At 34.9% G+C, this 20,821-nt stretch overlaps 1 protein-coding gene across 2 annotated transcripts in view; it reads right to left on the reverse strand.

Moving 5' to 3' along the window:
* NBAS (NBAS subunit of NRZ tethering complex) overlaps positions 1 to 20,821 on the reverse strand; it is a 158,736-nt gene that overhangs the window by 27,940 nt on the left and 109,975 nt on the right. The window contains exons 47-48 of one of the 2 annotated variants that reach the window (XM_031610992.2): positions 18,042 to 18,131; positions 15,485 to 15,680 (exon numbers count right to left, since the gene is read on the reverse strand). In XM_031610992.2, coding sequence (XP_031466852.2) covers positions 15,485 to 15,680; positions 18,042 to 18,131 — 286 coding nt within the window. The remainder of the gene's footprint in view (positions 1 to 15,484; positions 15,681 to 18,041; positions 18,132 to 20,821) is intronic. The other variant, XM_090136391.1, reaches the window with a different exon arrangement.

Below are 20,821 nucleotides of genomic sequence, written 5' to 3' on the forward strand. Positions count from 1 at the left end.
TTATGACTTTAAAACATTTAGTGTTGAAAACTTTACTTCTTTCTCCAGGGTATGTCTGAAAGTACTGCATACTAAAACGTTTCAGACAGCAGACATGCGTTACCCAATTATAGTATCCCTCAATTCCATCTGTACTTCCTCGGATGAAACACAACCATACTCAGTATTTAAATCACAAGGCTGAAAAGAGAAGGGAGAATGGCAAAGGGTAAAAGGGACGTAAGACATCCCAACCTCTAAGGATCAAAAATATTTAGCAACTTAGCAAATTACTTACTAACTAGACAACAGAATCTCTCGCATGGATTCATCTGTCCTCCAGTTCCTTTTTCAGACAAGAAACTGAGCTTTTAGATCACAGAGATAGCATTACAGATGGTCCACTGAGTACATTTTAGGATACCGGAGCAAGGAGCATGTTACTTCAGAACACAGACTGAATGTTAAATCTCTACAATTACAGATATAAGAACGAAAATGGCACAGAAAGCATCGGTATTAAAAGATGAGATGAGCTATCACAGAAATGGAGCCATTGTCAATAGAGAGCAGATCACAGTAGATCGAATATCCTATTCAACAGAAACTGAATTCCTATAATTTGGCATAATACTGCATCTTTACTGATCAGTTTAGATTAACCTCATGAAAAATGTAACATCATAATTTAGTGCTTTGGACAGCTGGATCCTTGCAACATAATTGCTTACAACAACACATATTAGTGTGATCAAAGCAAATTTGAAAAACTATTCTACTCTCAAATACCGTGTGCATTTCTGACACGTTTCTTCCTATACTGGCTTCCTTAGAGGTGCCTACATTTCTCACTTGAAGTAATAAAAACTTAAACACTGTAGAATGTTCACTTTAAGAAAAAACTATTCAAAATTCACTTTTCATATGTTGTATTAAATGCACATCGCTTCTATTCACTGTGAATCAGGTGAGCTTTAGAAGGCAGCAATACAGGGAGCAGCAAGTGTGTGTGCTTAAAGACTGAATGTGATCTAGAATGCAGCGCTTGAGGATAAAGGAAATGGAAGGTTAATGAAAGAGTGAAAATGAAAGTACTTAAGTACTGAAGGACAGATGACAAGTACACTTACCTTCAAGAAACAGAAAAGACTAGCTTTATTCTACCTAAAATTTCTTATCCTGCCTTCCTGTTGTGTCTGTTTTTTTTTTTTCATCTTCACAGCATCTCGTGCTTCTGGTACACATATTAGTCCCTCCTATACTCCACATACATCTGCATTTAAAGGAAGTTTTAGGATCATTTCACTCATCTGACAAAGTGATTATTAAGATGTATACTTTTCTTGTAAAAGAAAAGCTAGGATTTAAGTGTAAATCTATGTTTTAGCATCAAGAATGCATAAGCATTAGCAACAATTTCATAGTGTCAAATATACAAGGAATACTTTTGAAATGTATACCTTAATTGAAAACAACATCAAATACTGGCTAATTCTGCAATGCCTGTGTACACACTTCACGTTACGTGTGAAAAGCACCTTTTCTAAAGCAGCTGTATTTAATCTGTGTGAATGCCTTCACAATCAAGATAACCGAAATCTATGATATGCCCACAAGAATGGCTAGAAAAATCCTAGTAAGCAGGAGATCAACATTATGTACCAGAAACATAGAAACCAATAAAACATTACAGCACAGACATCATCTGCTATAAAGTAAATCAAGGCATTTCCCCTAAATATTTTCCACATAGCTTTCAACTTTGAATGACAGTATACCTTCACCAGTCTCTAATTCTTTTCTTATGGTTCTCCAGAAATAAAAAATTACAATCAAACCACAAAAACAGACAGTTCTGTGCTACAAGAAAACAAGATTTTGAAGCACTACACTGAAATGAGTGTTGGCCTTTTTACATAAATAGATTATACAAAGATACACGTATACGAGGGCTGCTCTGAAAGCAATGACTCTTATTTTATTATGTTGATCCATGACCTCAGAGGGGGATGTTGGTGGTATGGCAGCAGAGGTAGAACCTTCTCACCAATAATCCATTACATTCTGTTGCTGTGTGACAGATGGCAGCAGAGGGGCACTCTAGCAAAATGGTGTCTGGCATGGAAGTGTAGATGAAACAAAGCTCTGTCACAGAATTTCTCCATGCAGAAACAAATGGTAATCATTAATCAATACTTGCTGAACTCTTATGGAGATCAAACAGTGGATGTGAGCACAGTGAGGTGGTGGGTGGTGAGTTTCAGCAAGGGGCAACAGTGACAGTGGTCACCTCTGCTGGTGCTGATTCTTACCAGGGTGGCATGCAGGCTCTTGTTCATCGCTGGCAAAAATGCGCAGCTAACGGTTGGTGAAAAATAGTGTTTTGTAGCTGAGAATTTGCGCTCTTAAACTCACTGTGCTCTTTGCATCTGTTTTAATTTTCACATAAATAAATAGGAGGCATTATTTTTGGAGCAAGCTGCATATATACACAGACACAACAGAGAAACAGATGAAGCAGCCACTTTACACAACTGAGAGCGCATGCTCTGTGTTAAAAGGCAGAAATTTCATCTTAAAAGAGCAAAAGCAAGCTGAAATGAAGTTGCCAAGGTTACAGTTAAGCCTGTCACCTTGTAATAGCACAGCAAAACAGTAGAGACATTAAAAATTCCATTTAAACTGAACATTCTCTTTTCAGTGACTCTGAATGAGCAATTCAGATGGCTCTAAAGCCTGTAACACAACAACGCGCTGCATTTCTAGCAGCATAGTCATTTTCAAAGCCATGGTAATAGTACACTATAAATCCCATCCCTCGACTTTTCAATTAAAAAATCTAAAACATTCAAAGGTTACATACAGATAACCTGCCATGAAAGGCTTAGACCCCTTGTAGTACAAAGGCCTGGAAAGAAGAATCTGTCACTAAACAGATTAATGACGCCTACAGCAAGGTAGCAAAGAGTACACTTGAAATTCAGATAATCCATAAAGAATATAAAAGCGAAACAAGTGGAAAAGGAAAGCAGGGTTTTCAGTTTTAATAACAGATTTTTCCATTATTGCCTTGACTTCCCTCGGTTTCGTGCCTTCTCTTTGGCAATGTAAAACAGCTGGCTGTATATTTTAAAAGGCTGCACAAATATTCTCCACAAGGGGAAAGTCAATTAGGGGAATTAATTTTAGAAACAATGCTCGTGATACCTTATAAAAAGAAATACAAATTAAATAAAATTGAGCCTCACGTTAAACGATTAACATACAGAATTTCACTATTAACAAGGGACTACATATGCTTAAAATCAAGAAAACAAACATCTGCATAATGTTAATGTTTCTTAAAAAAAAAGAAAAAAATCAGGAAATTAACAACAGAAAATACAGGCTATACAAACAACACAGAATATGCAACCATTGCTTAAAACTGCACAAGGCCCTACAGATCGATTTTTTACAAGATAAAATAGTGATAGGACAAGAGGGAATGGTTTCAAACTAAAAGAGAGGAGATGAAAGTTAGATGTCAGGAGGAAATTCTTCACTCAGAAAGTGGTGAGGCTGCCCAAATAATCTGATAATGATCCATACCAGGAACTGTACAAGACCTGGTTGGATGGGCCCTGGGCAGCCTGATCCATGCAGTGGCTGACAACCATGCCCACGCAGGGGGGGTTGGCACTGGCTGTTCTTAAGGTACTCTCCAACCCAAACTGTTCTATGATTCTGTTATTTTTTTGCATCTCTGAGCTTACTCACACAACACACCACATAGAATTATGCAGCTTTAGCCATTAAAACCACTATTTTTCCTCAGGTGGTTATGGTCTTATTATTAGCAGCAGATTCATGAGATTCAAGATAGCGTACATACAATCATTCATTCTCCCACAGGTAAAGTCTTCAACTTACTCTCACCTGCAAATCATAAGAAAGCACTTCACAGTGATGATATATATACATATATTTTTTGCTGGAGTCCAGTTATTTATCAAACAGCTGGCCACAATATCTTAGTTTTGAAATCACCTTGCTAGTAAGACATTTTATAAGAGAAGATTCCTACAAGCTTTTAAAACACTTTGTTTTAAACATAAAATGTGAAGTATATGGGTATGAGTGCTTTTACTGCTTAAAAAAAAAAAAAAAAAAGGATTTTGATGGTTGGGATACTTGTAGTCAATCTTACAGCAGATAACCTTGGCAAAAAACATACCCTTTATCTGACTCCAGGCATACTGAGTAATCCTGGAATGCACATTACTTATATCCAGTATTGGAAAGAGAAAAATATGCACTTAAAATACCTCCTCTAAAAACATCGAAGTATTCTGCCTGAGGAAAGTCTTTCGAAAACTTACCTAGCTTTCTTCCCTTATAGATTCAATGTATCAGATGTCCAACATGTTGAAACTTTTACCCCTCTCAATACACAAAATTTTGCTTTATTTTTTTTCCATATATTTATTACTGCTTTGTAGAGATTTGTTATGCAAGACACTCATAAAAGTGTGTAAATATGAAAAGTTGCCTCAAAAGTTTGTTCTATCAGCTTTAAGAAACTTACGATGATACACTGAAGAGAGATAAGGTTAAATTCAGCCGTGGGATATCACACATGACTGATAAAGATAACTTCTGGAATGGCAGTCCACAGGTTTGGTTGTTTAGTTCAGTACATTATCTCGCTTTTGAAAGCAAAGTTAGTTTAAATCAGTATTTACAGCAACAGTGCTATGTTGCTGTATCTAAATCGTGTCCCAGAGGCATAAGTATCCACTATATATTGTTCTCCTAATCCTAAAGGACAGACATCTGATAGAGTTGTAAAATACTTTACTGCTTAAACTGTATTATTTGAACTGACACCAACCAATTTGGCTGGTGACCTAGAGACTGTTTTGTTTAAGAAAACGGAAGTGCTAATAAAAAGATCCACCGAACAATCACTCAATCCAATCCTATCCTTCCACAAGTTAAAACAAAAAAAAAAATGCTGCCTGTTTACATATTAGAATGGTGAACAGGAAAACTGAAGCAGACATACCCCCACCACATTCTTCCCAACAAATTCTGTTCAGCATATTACTTTTTTCTCTCCTTAAGCGTGACAAAACTATGGTTTTCAACAACAGATTTTATCCAGTACTAACATTCTAAGGAAATAATTGATAAGGATGTTTGTAACCAAAGAACTGAGCTGTAAAAATCAGAAAAATATTTTCCTTCATAGTATTTGCACATTGAGAAAACCTACATTCACGCAAAAATCAACTCCCTGTATTAAAAGCAAAGATACTTGTGGTTTCTAAGAGCCACAGCTAAAACCCAACTGATCTACGTGATTATAAAGTTCATTTTACTACATCCACCAGATTGTAAATATCTCAAAATATGTTCCTGTTCATCACTGTCATTTAAGTTTGAATTAATATGCAATTAAAAATAGAAACATTAAACATGCATTTGAATAGTCCCTTCCTGCTACACTATATTCTCAATTTGTTTGGACTCACTTGTAAAATGCATTAAATTTTTATTTAAGTACTTCACCACAAGCTCTAGAGGTAGAGACTTCATCTATACTGCATTTTAAGATAATAAGCAGATCTGACATAAAAGATTTTACTTGGATTCCAGATCAGAAAAGCTGATGCTACAGCTTGCAGCTTGCTTACAATCATCAGGAAGGACTTTATATGATTTACAAACACTGACTGATAACAATCTGATAGAATACTGTAATATTATGATTAGCATTTCTATACTGTTAACCTATTCCTGAAGGTGTTCAAGACCAGGCTGGTTAGGGCCCTGGGCAATCTGATCTAGAGGGTGGCAACCTTGCCATAGGCAGAGAGGTTGGAACAGGATGCTCTTTCAGGTCCCTTCCAACTCAAATCGTTCTATGACCCTACGACATGAAGTTACCAAGTCAAACAGATATTTAAAAGTGTCTGTATACACACACACAAGCTATATGAATATATATATGTTATATGTATATGCATATATAGATTTTATAAGTATATGAATATGAAAACAAGTGTTAAAAATTGCCAGTGAAAAACTGAACCGAGTGTACAATTCTTCCTGAAATCAGACAACTACTGTCCCTGCAAAGATATGATGAGGAGCTTTTAAAGGCTATTCTTTATTTCACTTGCTTCAGGGTGAAGATGAGAGACATCCCCTATCCACCATCATACTAAACACTTGTAAAAGAAAACAAGGACATATTGAAACATCTTATTCTAAACCTTCGTATCCCAAAGCAACAGTAAATGCTTTTAAGGGCAAAACCATAAGTGATGCTGCCCCCAGCACACTATTAGCATTTCATTATTTCTAAGCTAGGCTGACTTTAAGAAGAAATCTTTTAGGCTGTGATTGAGAGCAAAATCTTCAGAGACAACAGAATCAGGCAACAGAAAAGTAGCAAGAGGTGAAGAATCATCCACCATGTTATTCATCCTTCCTATCTACCAGTGTGCAAGAGCAATCAAAAAAATACAGCTGAAAGCATGAGAATGAATAGTTTACACTAGCTGATTAAAAGCAGGTTAGAAGACCTTGTATATAGTCAGATAGAAGAGGTTAAAAGGTTAAAAAAGAATAAACTACCCATCTATTTTGTATGCCAATGGAATTCAGAAATCTCTCAGAGAAGGAAAAGCAGGGAAGTACCTACTACTCTTTTACCTTAATCTAGATGCAACATTTTAATGAACAATACACTAACCTCTATGCATAATTTCATCCAATAATTTTGCACTAAAATCATCTGTTTAAGCAAGAATGTTTCCTAAAACACACAGTTTTTTCATTTCAGTAAACAGGTTTAATTTGTAAACAAGCCAATAGCTTGCAGTTAAATATTTTCCTGGTAAATTATCTCCACCTACCTGTGGGAAATATTTCAAAGTAGTGCTTGTCAACACATAGATCTGCTGCTTCCTTCTATTACTAATTAACCTCCTCTGACTACCTAGAGATGAGGAGAATACTGGATTAAGGTTCAAACGTACGCTTCCTTTTCTTATTTCATGTCTGTTTTTCGGCCCCTGTGGTATTTAGAGTAGGCTAGATTGGATCCTGATCTGAACCTGCACTGACCTCTTTATGTACTTGCACAGTGTGACAGTGTGTTTGCCCTGCATTCACCTCCCCAGTCTTTCAGTATGACCATCTCACCCAAAGCCTGTTCTCGGCAGCTGAGGGTCAACTGCAAGGCTCTGCAATCACAATACCGGTTATTGTCTGCCTCAAAACAGACATTGGGGAACTAATGGGAGAGACGATGTGCAAACATCTTGCTCAACAGCCGAGGGCTAACGAGAACAATATGCCCACTGAGATCAGCCAGTAAGCAGTATGACTGAGTCAAACACCTTACCCTATATAAAGTGAACAGCCCAGGAGCTCTTTGTTTGTTTGTTCTAAAGTATTTTGGACATTTAATCTACTCTCTGGTTCTATTGACTTCTCTCACATATAACCAAATTCAATGATATTGAACTCTAATTAGTAAGTCACCACTGAAATGGCCATGATTTCAAACGCTGTTAGTAACGATTGTTAACTGAGAGAAAGAAAAATCAGGCCTTTTAATTCTCTTTCCTTGAACTGAAAAACAAAATGGAGTTGAAATTAGACACCTTATAATCTGCATCTGCTTTGTGTTTCTATAAGGACTGCTCCAAATATAATATCTCCTATTTTATTATGTAGGTCCACAATGCCAGAAGCAGACATTGATGTTATGGCAGTAGAGGCTGAACCTTCCCACCAATATCCCATGACATTTTCTTGCCGCGTGGCAGATGGCAGAAGAAGAGTAAGGTAGTCTGACAAAATGGCATCTGACATTCAGCAAGCATCAAAGAATCTCAATGGGTGCCATTTTTTCTGCAGAGGATTTCACATCTTTGCTTCATCTGCATTTTCCTGTCAGACATCAGAAATACCCTGGATCTTCTGACAAACTGATTTATATATTGTTTAATTCCTTATCTGTTTGATATGTAGATCACTAATTCCTAAGAAACGCATACAGATTCAGTAAACACAAGTGCACTGCCTAACACATAAAAATGTATAACTTGTTTCCGATTATCACTACCATTAGGAAGCAGTGCATGCACAAGTTCCCAGCTTTCAACTGTGTGCATAATTTCCGACTCAATAAATCAGTCTGTAATTCTTGCTAATAGAGGAAAAATTATGTTAAAACTGTTTTCATGTAAACAAAAACTTGTCAAAATTAATGCTTTCAAAATACTGTCCAGCATACAAGCTAAACTGTCAAGTTAAAAGAGGTATTTTTAAAAAGAATAACACACATTAAACTAAAACAACTGCCTTTAGGAATAGCAGGTTGTTGACTCCAACTTAATGTCATATTTCAGTGTCAGTATCTATTTAAAAAAAAAAAAGACAGTAGTGCAAGTTTCCTCTACCACTTATCCATATTTATGACTTGGACCAAAAGCATTTAAGGTGACAAGTGGACGGATACCACAAAATTATTTGAGCTGTACAAATTTAAATAAACGAGTAAGTCTGTTACAGCCATAGAACTAATTTGAAACACTAGATAGCACCATAAAACTGTCATACAAGATGAAGTTATGTAAGAGCTGCAATTGGTTGAATGTGATGTAGTCATCCTCACAGCAGTCACTGTAGTTATAGGTAAGCTCTTGTGCAGGAACAGAAACAATAAATTCAGATTTATAGTGCTACATAAAAGAAAAAAAAACATGAAAATGGCACATTAATATAGAATGTTGTGGTGATACCTACTCAAAATCTGAATTTTTAGAAAAAAAGCCCTACTAGCTACATACATGTCAAATAAATTTACATTTTAAATATCAAAAAAAGGTTAGCGCCTACATACATAATTTATCAAAGACGACAAACATGAAGCAGTTACTTTTCTTAAAAAAAGTCTCACATTTTTAATGAATACGAACCACTAGAAATGCCTATCAAGCACTATTCAATGAATAGCTGACAGGAGCTTCTCAGATGACAGTTCACAGACCTAAACAAAGTCAATCATCTATATGTTTGACTGAATGAGACTGTTTGAAAAAAGCATGGCATCAACAGATAGTAACATAGTAATTTAAAATATTGACAAAATAAGGCTTAAAGAGAAACAGTTTTACAGTTCATACCTCATAAGACATTTAACATCTCCAAATAGAAACCAATGAAGAACTTTATCCGATAGCAGGAAAAAAAAAAGTTCAGGATCAAATGGTAAAGGGTAGAATTTCTGGTAATTTTATGACTGCTTCTTTGCTTACTTAAATTAATTGATGCTTTCATGGGAGTGCATCATCAAAACAGGAACATGAGACTCACTGAATGAAATTCCATGACTTTTGATTAATGTACAGCTGAATTCAAAAGTGCAATTACAATGCTTGGATTCATAAGCATGCACCATTAATTTCCACAAAGACATCACATTCCTTCTCCAATTATTAATTTTCAGGAGGTAGACTACATATCACAGTGGGAGTGGGATTGGATGGAAAGGATTATAGTCGCAGACACAGAAAACATTTTAGATGAAATAACAGGACTGGAATGCTTTACTTAGATTGAGTAAGCAACAGAAAAAAAGAAAAAAAAAAAAAAAAAACCATGGCAAAGTACCTAGATTAGCAGGCTTTGATTTCCTGAATTTTGCTATCCTACAAAGCATAAGATAGTGTTACATATAAAATCACAAGGAGGCAAAAATCCTTCCACTGTGCCAGTATTTTCTGCCTTCAATGCCACAAATTTATCAAGTGACAACGTAAAGCTGCATTACAGTCCACCCACATATTTCTTTGCCACATAGTCAGAATTAATATGGCACTAATGAGCTCTTAATTTTTGTGAAACTGAGATAAAAGCACACCATGCCTTTTTTTTTTTTTTAAACCATTTTCCACTTATACCTTCATTACTAAAGAATCATCACAGAAAGTGAATTACCCTACGTGGTATCAACTCCAGAGCCTGTTTATTCTCCTCTAAAGCAACCATCACATTCACTCAAGTAATACTGTTTGTCTCTTCAATTTGTCTAATCCATTTTATTTCTGCAGTTAATTGAATATGATTCATTTGCATTCTAAAGTATTTAATCAATCATATACACCACAGTTTATGTTCCCAACAAACATTTCACATGTTGTCACATGGAAAAATTGCATCTGCGAGAAATGGAAATTAGTGTTTTAAAATATTAATTAAAACTTGAAGTTAATTTATTAAACCTAATTTTTATGCATTTTTAATAGAGAAACAATGTCTCTAGAATTATAAACATCTTAATAAATTTACTCAAAGATGATAGGATTATAAATTCTTCCTCTAAGTAAGCATGTTTTTATAAATAAACGATGGGTAAAGATTAAAAAGATTTTTTTTTTCCACTTTGCCAGATCAAGCTGAGGGTCATAATTATCTGAAAGTTGATAAATGCCTTCAGCATTGGGAATTCCCACATCTCAGGCTGCTTTTCATACACTCATGTTCAAATGTAATTGACACAAGTACATGCAATGGATAAATGCTAAAAATGTACTATTTCTATTGAATTTTTTCTCTATGAAGTCATGGAATTCTATGTAAACTGAAACGTATTTATCATACACCAGGAAAGAGAACCAGAAAAAAAGAAAAAGGAAGTGTGACAGCCATATACAAGTTTTCAGGAAGTCATTATGTTAATGTAGACATTAGAAAGGTTGCTGAGACACAGAAAAACTGTATCTAACATACATAAATTGCCTACATCAGTAAATGGCAGAGGTAGGATTGGGAACGTACACGTGAAATATAAATTAATCCAGTAATTTTTCAAAGTTACATTTTAAAAATAAGAGATAAAGAGTCCTAACATTTCTACCTCAAATTTTTATTAGAAACCCTTTCCAATTTTTAAAAACACCTAGCCTTCAGCAGCTCTCCAAGCCCGCAAGACATGGAAAAAATGCCAGTAATATAATAATATGAAGGGTAAGAGATTACCTTCTCTAAATGACAAAGCCATTTGCATTTAAGTAGCATGCAAACAGTAATTACATTTTCAATTTGCATAATAATTAAACAATCCTTTAAAGACAAGGTGTGTCTTATAGAGGCTTCGCAATTGTTAACTTCCTGTCTTAAACTAACACTTGCTTTATGCACAGAACCTTTGCTAATGCCTTCAACTTCCTGGGGAAAAGCTCTAACTCTTGTTAGTGCAACTGATTCTCCCTAACTGGACACTGCAGCGAATGACAAAGCACACTCACAGCGCTTGTTGATATTTTAACTTGCTGCAAGTCATTACAGACTAGATTTTTTTAATATTACATAAAAACAAATAATTTCCCATCTTGGATGGATAAAGCTAAACTTTGAAGTAAACATCTTAGCCTACATTTTTCTCCTCCCCCCCAACATTTTTTGCAATGTACAAAAATGTTGGTATTTTGACCCGTATTTTTCATGCGTCAGTTAACTAGAAAATTATAGAACCTGAAGAGCTCAGATAAAATTCATCAAGGGGATTAAAACAACACATGCCTTCTTCCTCCAGGAGGGTAGGTTGCTACTGGAATGTGAATTAAAGACTCTCAAGCCTTTGAAAAATGAGGACCACTGAATTTTTAATTTTGTTAACTTATCATTAGAGAACTGGAAATTGCTGTGTTTCTGACTGTTTGATAGGTAGCTGCTTCCATGAAGTACATTTTTAATTTTGTAAGAGCTGGCCTGTTTCCCAGAAACACATTGATTTGTGGCACCACTACTTAGAGCACCTAGAGCATAATTAAATATTAAGGCCCTCTTTGATGTATGCGAAGCCTGACTAAGAGGATTAGTAGACACTCTGAGGGTGGCTTTCACACATTTTCTGGTAATTGAACACCGCAATATCATTTTACTTATCTTTACTCAATAGGAATCCACATTCATCCTTTACAATACTTAGTATCCCCATTTGTACCAGGGAATGGTGGAGGAAAAGAGGATCATCTAGAAACACAGAAGAAATGTCAAGCAAGTATGGGTAGAACAGTCTGGAAGAAAGATCATGAGTACTTTTCTGAAATGTTTACAACTTAAACTCCTTTAACAAAACCTTTAGACACATTCCTCTACTAGCTAAAATTAACATCTGCTCATCTTCCACACTCTTTTATTTTTCTAATGAATGTGATTGAGTGTTTTTCTACTTTGCTGGGTGAGAAAAGGTAACCAGATGAACAAAGGTTGAGTGACATTAGAGAAACAAATACCTACACACACACACAAAATGAACTGACATAGCAGCATACTTCTGAAAGATGTAATTCCTCATGTCTACATTTGACTGGTTTATCAAGAATAACCCAGAAATTTAGCAGAATTTCACAAGGGTGCTTCTTGAAGGTCATCTAACCTGAAGCATTAGCCTGTTTAATAAAAAGCTGTCTGGATAACTATCTCTCTTGATTTTTCAAGCATTTGTTTAATTGCTGAATTCTGCAGTTTTACTAACGCATCACGAAGGAATGTGAAACGTATCTGGCAAATATACAGAGAAAACAATATCCTACCTTCAGTTTGTTAATTCACAGAATAAGCAAATCAAATTAAATCAAATAAGGTCATACTTTCTTCTAAGACCAACTTGTGTACTAGTGTTTGACATCAGCTGAATAGATGAGAAAAAAAAAATTACGTAGTGAATCATAATGGATACAAACGAAGAGTTTTGAACTTTGGTTACTAATATTAAACAGATGAACCAATCTGTCTAAATCACAGACTAGCTACATATCACAAAAATATTCATTTGAAGCAAAGAGATCACATCCATCACATTTAGCTTGAACTGAAAAGAAAATTAGAATTATTTTAAAATATGTTCCAACAGGACTCTCTTGATTCTACTCTGCAGCAGGAATTGTAGTGAAAAAACAATTATATTGATATATGTACATGTAAGCACAGCTCTCACTACTGCAAAGCAGAGAAAATATTTTTGAACTTAGCTAAATACCATACACATAGAATTTTATATTCCAGTATTGTATGAACATTTGTATATAATTAGCTCTAAAAGGTTTTAGTTTAACTAGCATAGTACTTATGCTTTTTACTACACAGCTTCTTGCAATATCTTCTTATTTATCAGCAAAAGAGTAGAGCACTGAAGTGATTAACTTCTCTGTGCCATGACTTAACAGAGTGTTGCTTATAATCAGCACAGAATTCTTCCCTCACCAAAACCATGTATGTTTTGCTGCTGAAAACTATCATTCCAAAAATCCACCACTTCAGAAAATAGAAGTTACTAATATATTACATAGAGAGGCCTAAGTTGGCTGGAAGACCAAAGTCTACAAGAATTACGCAGAGTTTAGTAAAGATACACGTGTCTTGCACCTGGGAAAGCACAGTCCCAAGCTATAGCACAAGTGGAGACAGTCAGGCAGGGGAGCACCACTGCTGAGAGAGCCTTTAGGGCCATGATGGGCAGCATTAAACAGCAGCATATGCAATGCATTTGATTAATTCCTAAAGTTGGCATGAGATGAAAGAAAATTAATTCAAGTTTTGTGTTGCAAAGTTATACGTGTTTTGACCTACTAGATTATGGGAGGAAATAAAATTGATCTTACATGATTCTTAAGTGTAATGAGTCTCATAAGGTTTCTGCCAAATACAGGTTCCTTTTTTCTCTTCTACAGCCACGGTTGAAAGCTACTTCTGTTTTTTTAAAAATTTTTATTTTTTAAACATATTTTAATTTAACATTTTAGACTTGAAATGCTTTTCAATTGGAAAGTGGGTCACAGGCAAAAAAAAAATTGACACGGGACACCACATACTAACAACAGAAGCAAACTGAAGATAAAGAATCCAATCACAGACATACACATGCAGTGTCGTTGAAGAGTTAAGTGCTGGTATTACTGTGAATGCAAGAGAAAAAGTAATTTCCAAAGGAGTCAAGAGATAAGCATTTTCTCAAAGATTATGATGATGATTATTCCTTTGGAAGGTCTTAGTAGAGCAAGTCAAAACTGAGATAGTACTTTACTTTTGTTTAAAATTAATACAAAATGCTTTTGAGCACAGATTTTATTTTATCTTTTTAAGTATTATAAATGCTCTATTTTAGCTCCATATGGCTTTGGAAATGGAGGTGGAAGAAGAAAGGCATTCAGGAAATGGAGGAAGATTAATTCTGCTTCTGAATAATTCTAAAGGCATCAACTGATACTCCTATGATTTCAAAATAACACAAGCTTCAAAGATAAGAATATTTCTTCCCATTAAGCATTTACTAGATTTGCATTGTACTTGGAAGACTAAATGTAGAACCTCTAATGCTACATACTTTCATAATAAGCATTTTACCAAAATGAGTAGAGAAATATAGCTGTTTAAGAAAGAATCATACATAACAAATATTATTTTTGAATATTATTCAATATGTCAATGTTCTGCTTTACATACTGGAACAGGATGCCCAGACAGGTTGTGGAATCTCCTTCTATAGAGATACTCAACACCCATCTAAATGCTACCTGTGTGACCTATTGTAGGGAACCTGCTTCAGCAAGGAGGTTGGACTCTATCTCGAAATCCTTTCCAATCCCTGCAATTCTGTGATTCTGTAATTTTCATTCCTGAAAACTTTCATGCTAAGATCTTTACCATCTTAGATTCAGTTTTACATATGCTCAAAAAAAAAAAAAAAAAAAATCAAACCTCAGAATTTTCTGATCTATTAATTCAGAAGGAAAATTATTCCGTCTTAAACTTGAAAGCTTGGGCTAGAAGTGCTGTGTCTGTTTGTGAGGAACAAATAATAACCAGCTTATAGCAAGTTCTTTCAGCAATAATTTTATGTTGTTTTTCCGTACTTTGCTCTGAAAAAGACTTCAAAATCACACTTGGGACAGTTTAAGGTAAGAGATGCTCTAAGAAAAAAAAAAAAAAACTGCCTTAGGTGCTGCCTCTTCAAAGAGGCAGTAGCACACTCCAACTATGATCAAAGGCATTCCCTGTCAATCAGCTCCTTCCACTTGAGAATGTCCTTGATGTTCCAACTACACATTCATGATATAAAACTCAGAGAGTTCAGGAAAAAGAAAATCTGAATATAATGTCACACCATGTAAATAACAAAGGGGAGAATAAAAGTGACAAGCAGCTGTCTAAAAAGAAAAAATGTAAAAAAAAAAAAGAGGAAGTTAAATTAATGCTGTACAAAACAATCATTAGTATTTAATCAAGTTTGGTATTACTTTCTCCTGATTGTAAATAAAAGCTGAGGATTCCATTAACTATTTTGTTTTTCAAAGAATCACAATTTACTAGAATCTTGATTCAAAAGGAAAATAGGATTAGTGCCCATAGAGACAATCACAGACTACAAACTCAAATTTCACCATATAATCCCTACTTAAGAAAGTCTCACGCTATCATCTATAGCTGTAAATTTTAATACCTTTGTTTCAGGCCAGTAAGCTCTAAGAACAGCTTGAGTCCTGAAGTACACAAGCAGCTTGCTGTCTTCATCACTGAGGTGGAAGGCTTGTTCCAAAATTTGCAGTACTTTGATGCGAGGCTTCACTGGTAAAGAGTCATCACCACAGAAAGGTCTCAGCCACTCCAGGAGATCATCTGAAGAAACTACTTTCTCCCTGTAATTAAACAATACTATGTTAAACATCCTGATCCTATTACCTACGTGTATTTTCAAAGTTGCTCACAGATCTGTTCAGTACACTTCAAACTTTCTCAGAGGTGTCATGAACTATCTTTGTGTTACACAGAAGCAGAACCCAGGTAAACTAGTGTGAATGTGGGATTCCTCAGAAATGCGACATGAAGTACATAGAATACCACGAGCAGTATGACTACTTATTTTTAGCTATCTACTTAGAAGGAGTATGCCTCTGAAGAGCTGACCTCTATGAGACTGCTGACAAATCAGACTTCATATCGGGTGCCTGAAGCTAAGTGCTAGAAGATTTTTATTTTTATTTTTTTTTTAATTCAAATAACCTAGTAAACACCACAAAACTCCATCTATCCAGTTATGCATCATTCCCACACTACCTTGACTGCAAATTTCATCACAATGGCCCTGAATTTCAGTACCTAAAAATCGCCTAATGCAACTGGTCCTGATTGATAACTGTACTTTATGTAGCCTGACCACTTTTCTTTTTTAATATTACTTATTTTTTGTTTTCAACTTTCTCTAATGTTGATCTATACTGTTTTCTTTCCTTAAAGGAAAAGATTTATGTTCTATATACACGAATTAACATCACAAGTGGCTCCAGCAATTTGTTTTTTTTTTTTTTTTTTATATATAATCTCTAGCTAGATGGATCACTGCATGTCCTAATATAATAATGAAAAATGTTCACAATCCTCTTAAGAAAAAACTGTCATAAATCAATATATTTTGTGTTTTATCACTTAGATAATTAACAAATATATCTTAATAATGTAATTTAATTTTTAAATGTTTAGTATACTGAATACATCCTAAATTTTAAAGTACATTTTACAGTACACTGACTGCCACCAACTCAACCAACCTGCTAGCAACTGCAGACACAGTAATCTATTCTGTCCCTTACTGGCTCTAAACTGCTATGTAACAAATCAGTAAAAGCCTATTCTGCTATTTTTCAATAGAATTTCAAACTAAGGCTTATTTATTTAATTTAAATCAAGACAACAATTCCAGGTAGAATGTGATTTATAACTAATGTTCCCTTATTTGTCTTAACAAGACAGACAGGAAAGTAATGTCAGACAGAAAAATACGAATTTATCCCATCTTGCAGCTCTGAAATAAACATTGACAGCTTAGATATTCAGATTGCAAAGATCTCAATTTTACTTAGTTTTTATATTGCCTGAATGATGCTGCTGAATGCAGAACTTCAGTAAAATTAGCTCTGCTTCTGCCAAACGAGTATCATTCAAACTGTACATGAAAAGACTGGAAATTAAAAGGTGTCTGAATATTTCCAGTGTTTTGCAGAGCTCACACCCGTTTGTTTACATATGCTTTCCTGAGGGGTTTACATTTTGTAAATTGAATAGCTAAGCTTTAAGAAGATAAATAAGAACAAGTACTTAAAAGGATGTAAATAATCTCCTGTAATCGGAATGATTTTCACTTTAGCTTATTGTTTCAACAGCTTAATTTCGAAGTATGTATTTAAAGACTCTGGAAAGTGCATTTCAGAATATAACTAGAATTGACTCTCTCATTCTACATTATTATACTGTAAATTAGATTTATTGCAGATTTTGACAACAGTCTTCTTCAGTATCCAATATTTACCCAATTAAATATTAGTTGAGGAGCCTCTGCACAATTTAATTGTTTTTGTTGGCCACCAAAGAGCATGGTGTTTTATTATTTTATTACTTTTTAATTATTATTATTAGACATAAGTTCTTAAGTTTATAAAACTGAAAAGACAACTGACTTTTTTTTATTTCTTGTCTTCAAGAATAATACAATGGAATATGCATCAGCGAGAGAGACAAATCATTGTGTAAGTTGACAGATGAACATTCACAAAAGAGGAGAAGACATGAACGGAAGCATTACACAGCATCTGTGTAATTTCTTTTTGTGCTATACCTTACATACATTGACAAGATATCTAAATTCAGGTATCTAAATGTGACTCTATTACATGCAGCTTATCTAATAAACTGAAACAAAAGCAAGGTTCTACTTCTAGACGGAGTTAGGGCAGAAATACCTCAATTTCCTCAAATCACCATTATATGTTATTACATAAATCTTACGTTCAGTGATTCTTCCAAATGCTCAAGTAAAAGGTTCTGTTAGGCTTCAGATTTTGAGCTTTGTAGGTGATAGCAGGTTAAGAATAAAATCCTATAAATCTAAACGCAAACTCATTATATACATCTGTGAAGAAAAATCATCCATACTCAATATTGTACCTTCATTCCTACATAGTATCTCTCAGAGCCTTAACACAGGACTCCACATAAGTTCTTACCCTTTTTCAACACTGGCATGTACTGCAGAAACAATGCCTTCTAGGATTCCAAGTGGATCTTTGACTGACGCAGAACCATCATTTCCACTGCTAAAGGAAGAGACAAGAGGCATTGTAAAAACAGTTCTTAATGGTGTACTTAAATCTACCCAACTGTAGAATACATATGAATTACTTAACAGTTTTGGTAGTTTTCTACTTTTCCTTCTTAACTAGTAACCCTGGACTGAACAAGAAAACAATTCTGCCAGTCTTAAGAGTTTGTGAAGGCTGCACTGAAGAAAGGCAGGCAAACAGTCCCCAAGTTAGTTTGCTGACTCAAAAACCCACAGATAAGTGTATTTCATCAGCATATCAAAGCTATTCTGCTATTAAATATGTCAAAAAAAAAAAAAAAAGGAATATTCCAGAGCCTCCTGATTGTTGTTTAAAGCAGCTGAGAGGAAAGAGAAGGAAAAAAAAAAGGTTAATTTTAGTAGTAAATTACAGTTATTTATAATAAGAAAATACTTGGGAAAAAAAAAAAAAGAAATGAAGCTGGTACTTATTAAAACTTAATATTGCTTTTACTGCCCCAAAATGGTTAGATGAAATAAAAAGATCCTATAGCTCATTAAAGAAATAACTGTGTCAAGATTTCACAAAGACCTCTTCCTTGTTTTTTTCCTAGTAATTTAAAATGAGCAGCTACTAACAGAAACAAATATAATTAACGAAGGACTAATTTTACTCACAGATTATATGCTACTTTATGCATGTATTAAACAGCATAGGATTCAGTGTTCACCTCAAAACTCCTACATACGAGCCTCGAGTAATTACACTGACAAAGGCTTATTTGATCATAGTTCAGCTTCAGAAAAAGTGATGCATATTTAATCAAGTTGCTTAAATTCAATAAAGTACAAAGTATGCTTGAAAAGGGAATAAATTAAACCCATCTACGTATTTTAACCTAATTAAACTGTTCATTGAAAATACGTTATATTCTTCTATTATTCCAGCCCTATTTAACTCTGTTTTGCACTTCATCTAAGTATCAGGAAAATAATGAAATCATATACTGTTGGTGTTAACAGTTCAAGCTGGAGAAAGTCACAATGTCAAACAGTTATTTCCATCAGAAGTATCATGGAATCATGTAATATCTGAGTTGCAAAATTACCCTGAACAACTCCTGCTCAAATGACATGAGATGGTGAAAAATCTGTTTTTTTTCTCTTAGGTGCTCAGTCTAATAAGACTTTTTACCTCGTTCAAAAAAAAAAAAAAAGTCTCGCTATTAAATACAAATTCAAAATTTCAACTAACCTGTCCTGCTCACTGTCTGGCAAAAAATTCCAAAATTTTAAGAAACAAAAAACCCATCTGAACACCTAAGCTGAAAGATTTAGGAGCTCCGAATGAAAGAAGTCATAATGTCTTTCTTGGATAAACTGTCTTCTCTGATTACCTAGACTCCTCTTAAGCAGAGGATACAAAATTTTTCTTCATCATTCACGAGCTTTCCTAAAGTCACAGATCATGGAATGTTTCCAATATATTGCATGAGTGATCTTGGTAACATAATAAACTGAATCTTAGCTAAACCTAATCAGATTACCATTGATTACCAACATCTTTTTCATACTATCTGTTCTTTTAATTAAGAAACAACTGATTTATATTACTAATAGCTGTTTCCACAGGCAAACAAGAAAGCATCAAATACAGTTCCTGTATAATGTTTTCAATATATTCTCTTGGAGAGGTTTTATACCTACTAATGCAAGATTTTCTAATTTAAATTTTGTGCACCAGAACTGTGCACCAGAAGAAAGTCAAGAAAGATAAGAACAATTGACAAAACTGGACAATACTGTTCTTGAAATTACAGTATTTGACAAATAACTATTTTTTAGATGAGAACTGCTTCTGAGAAGGTGTAAGAGGTGTTATGCCTATGATATCACATGTTACTTAAAAATGAACAGAATCCAACAGTTCCAAGGAAGGAATTTAGTGATATTTGAAGGTCCAAGCCTGACCACTTCAGGAGTAAACAGAAGTTAAAGCATGTTAATGAGGGGATTATTCAAATGTCTCTTGAACAGTAACAGGCATAGGGCATCAGCCACCTCTCTGGGAAACTTCCCCCTTTGTTTGACTAGCCACAAAGCAAAGAAATTTTTCCCTTTGTCCAGTCTGAACCTCCTCTGTTGCAGCACTGTGTCGTTTCCATCCTGCCATCAGCTCCCAGACGCAGAGCCCAGTACCTCCTTCTGCTTCCCCTCCCTCAGGAGCTGCAGGGAGCAGTAAGGTTGCTTCTCAGCCTCAATCCAAATGCCCTCAGCCTCTGCTTCACAAGACATGCCTTACAGCCCTGTTACCCACTTTTTGTTGCCCTGGACACTTTCAACGTTCTTAACATCCTTTTTTATATTGCGGAGCTCAAAACAGCAAACAATAGTGAAGTTTAAAGATAGCGTGAGAAACATTTCTTTTGTATGGCTGGCTATGTTGTGTTTAATGCACCCCAAAACACAGTTTGCCTCTTGGCTGCCAGGGCACACCTGGGGTATGTAGAGCCTGATGTCACATCAACGTGGCCTATGTCCCCTCTCCACCCACTCATCTCCCAGTCCAGTACTGCTATGTTCCAGGTGCAGAAGCCAGCAGGACATCAAGAACTAATTTATTTTTACAGAAATGCAATACTTTGTAGAAGATTCCTCTATCATGGACAGGAAACATTTTGACACACTTAATGTGTTTCAAGGGAGGTTGCAGTTACAAAACTG

The sequence above is a fragment of the Phasianus colchicus genome, chromosome 2, assembly GCF_987193195.1.
Source record: "Phasianus colchicus chromosome 2, bPhaCol1.hap1.1, whole genome shotgun sequence".
NCBI classification, from domain to species: domain Eukaryota; kingdom Metazoa; phylum Chordata; class Aves; order Galliformes; family Phasianidae; genus Phasianus; species Phasianus colchicus.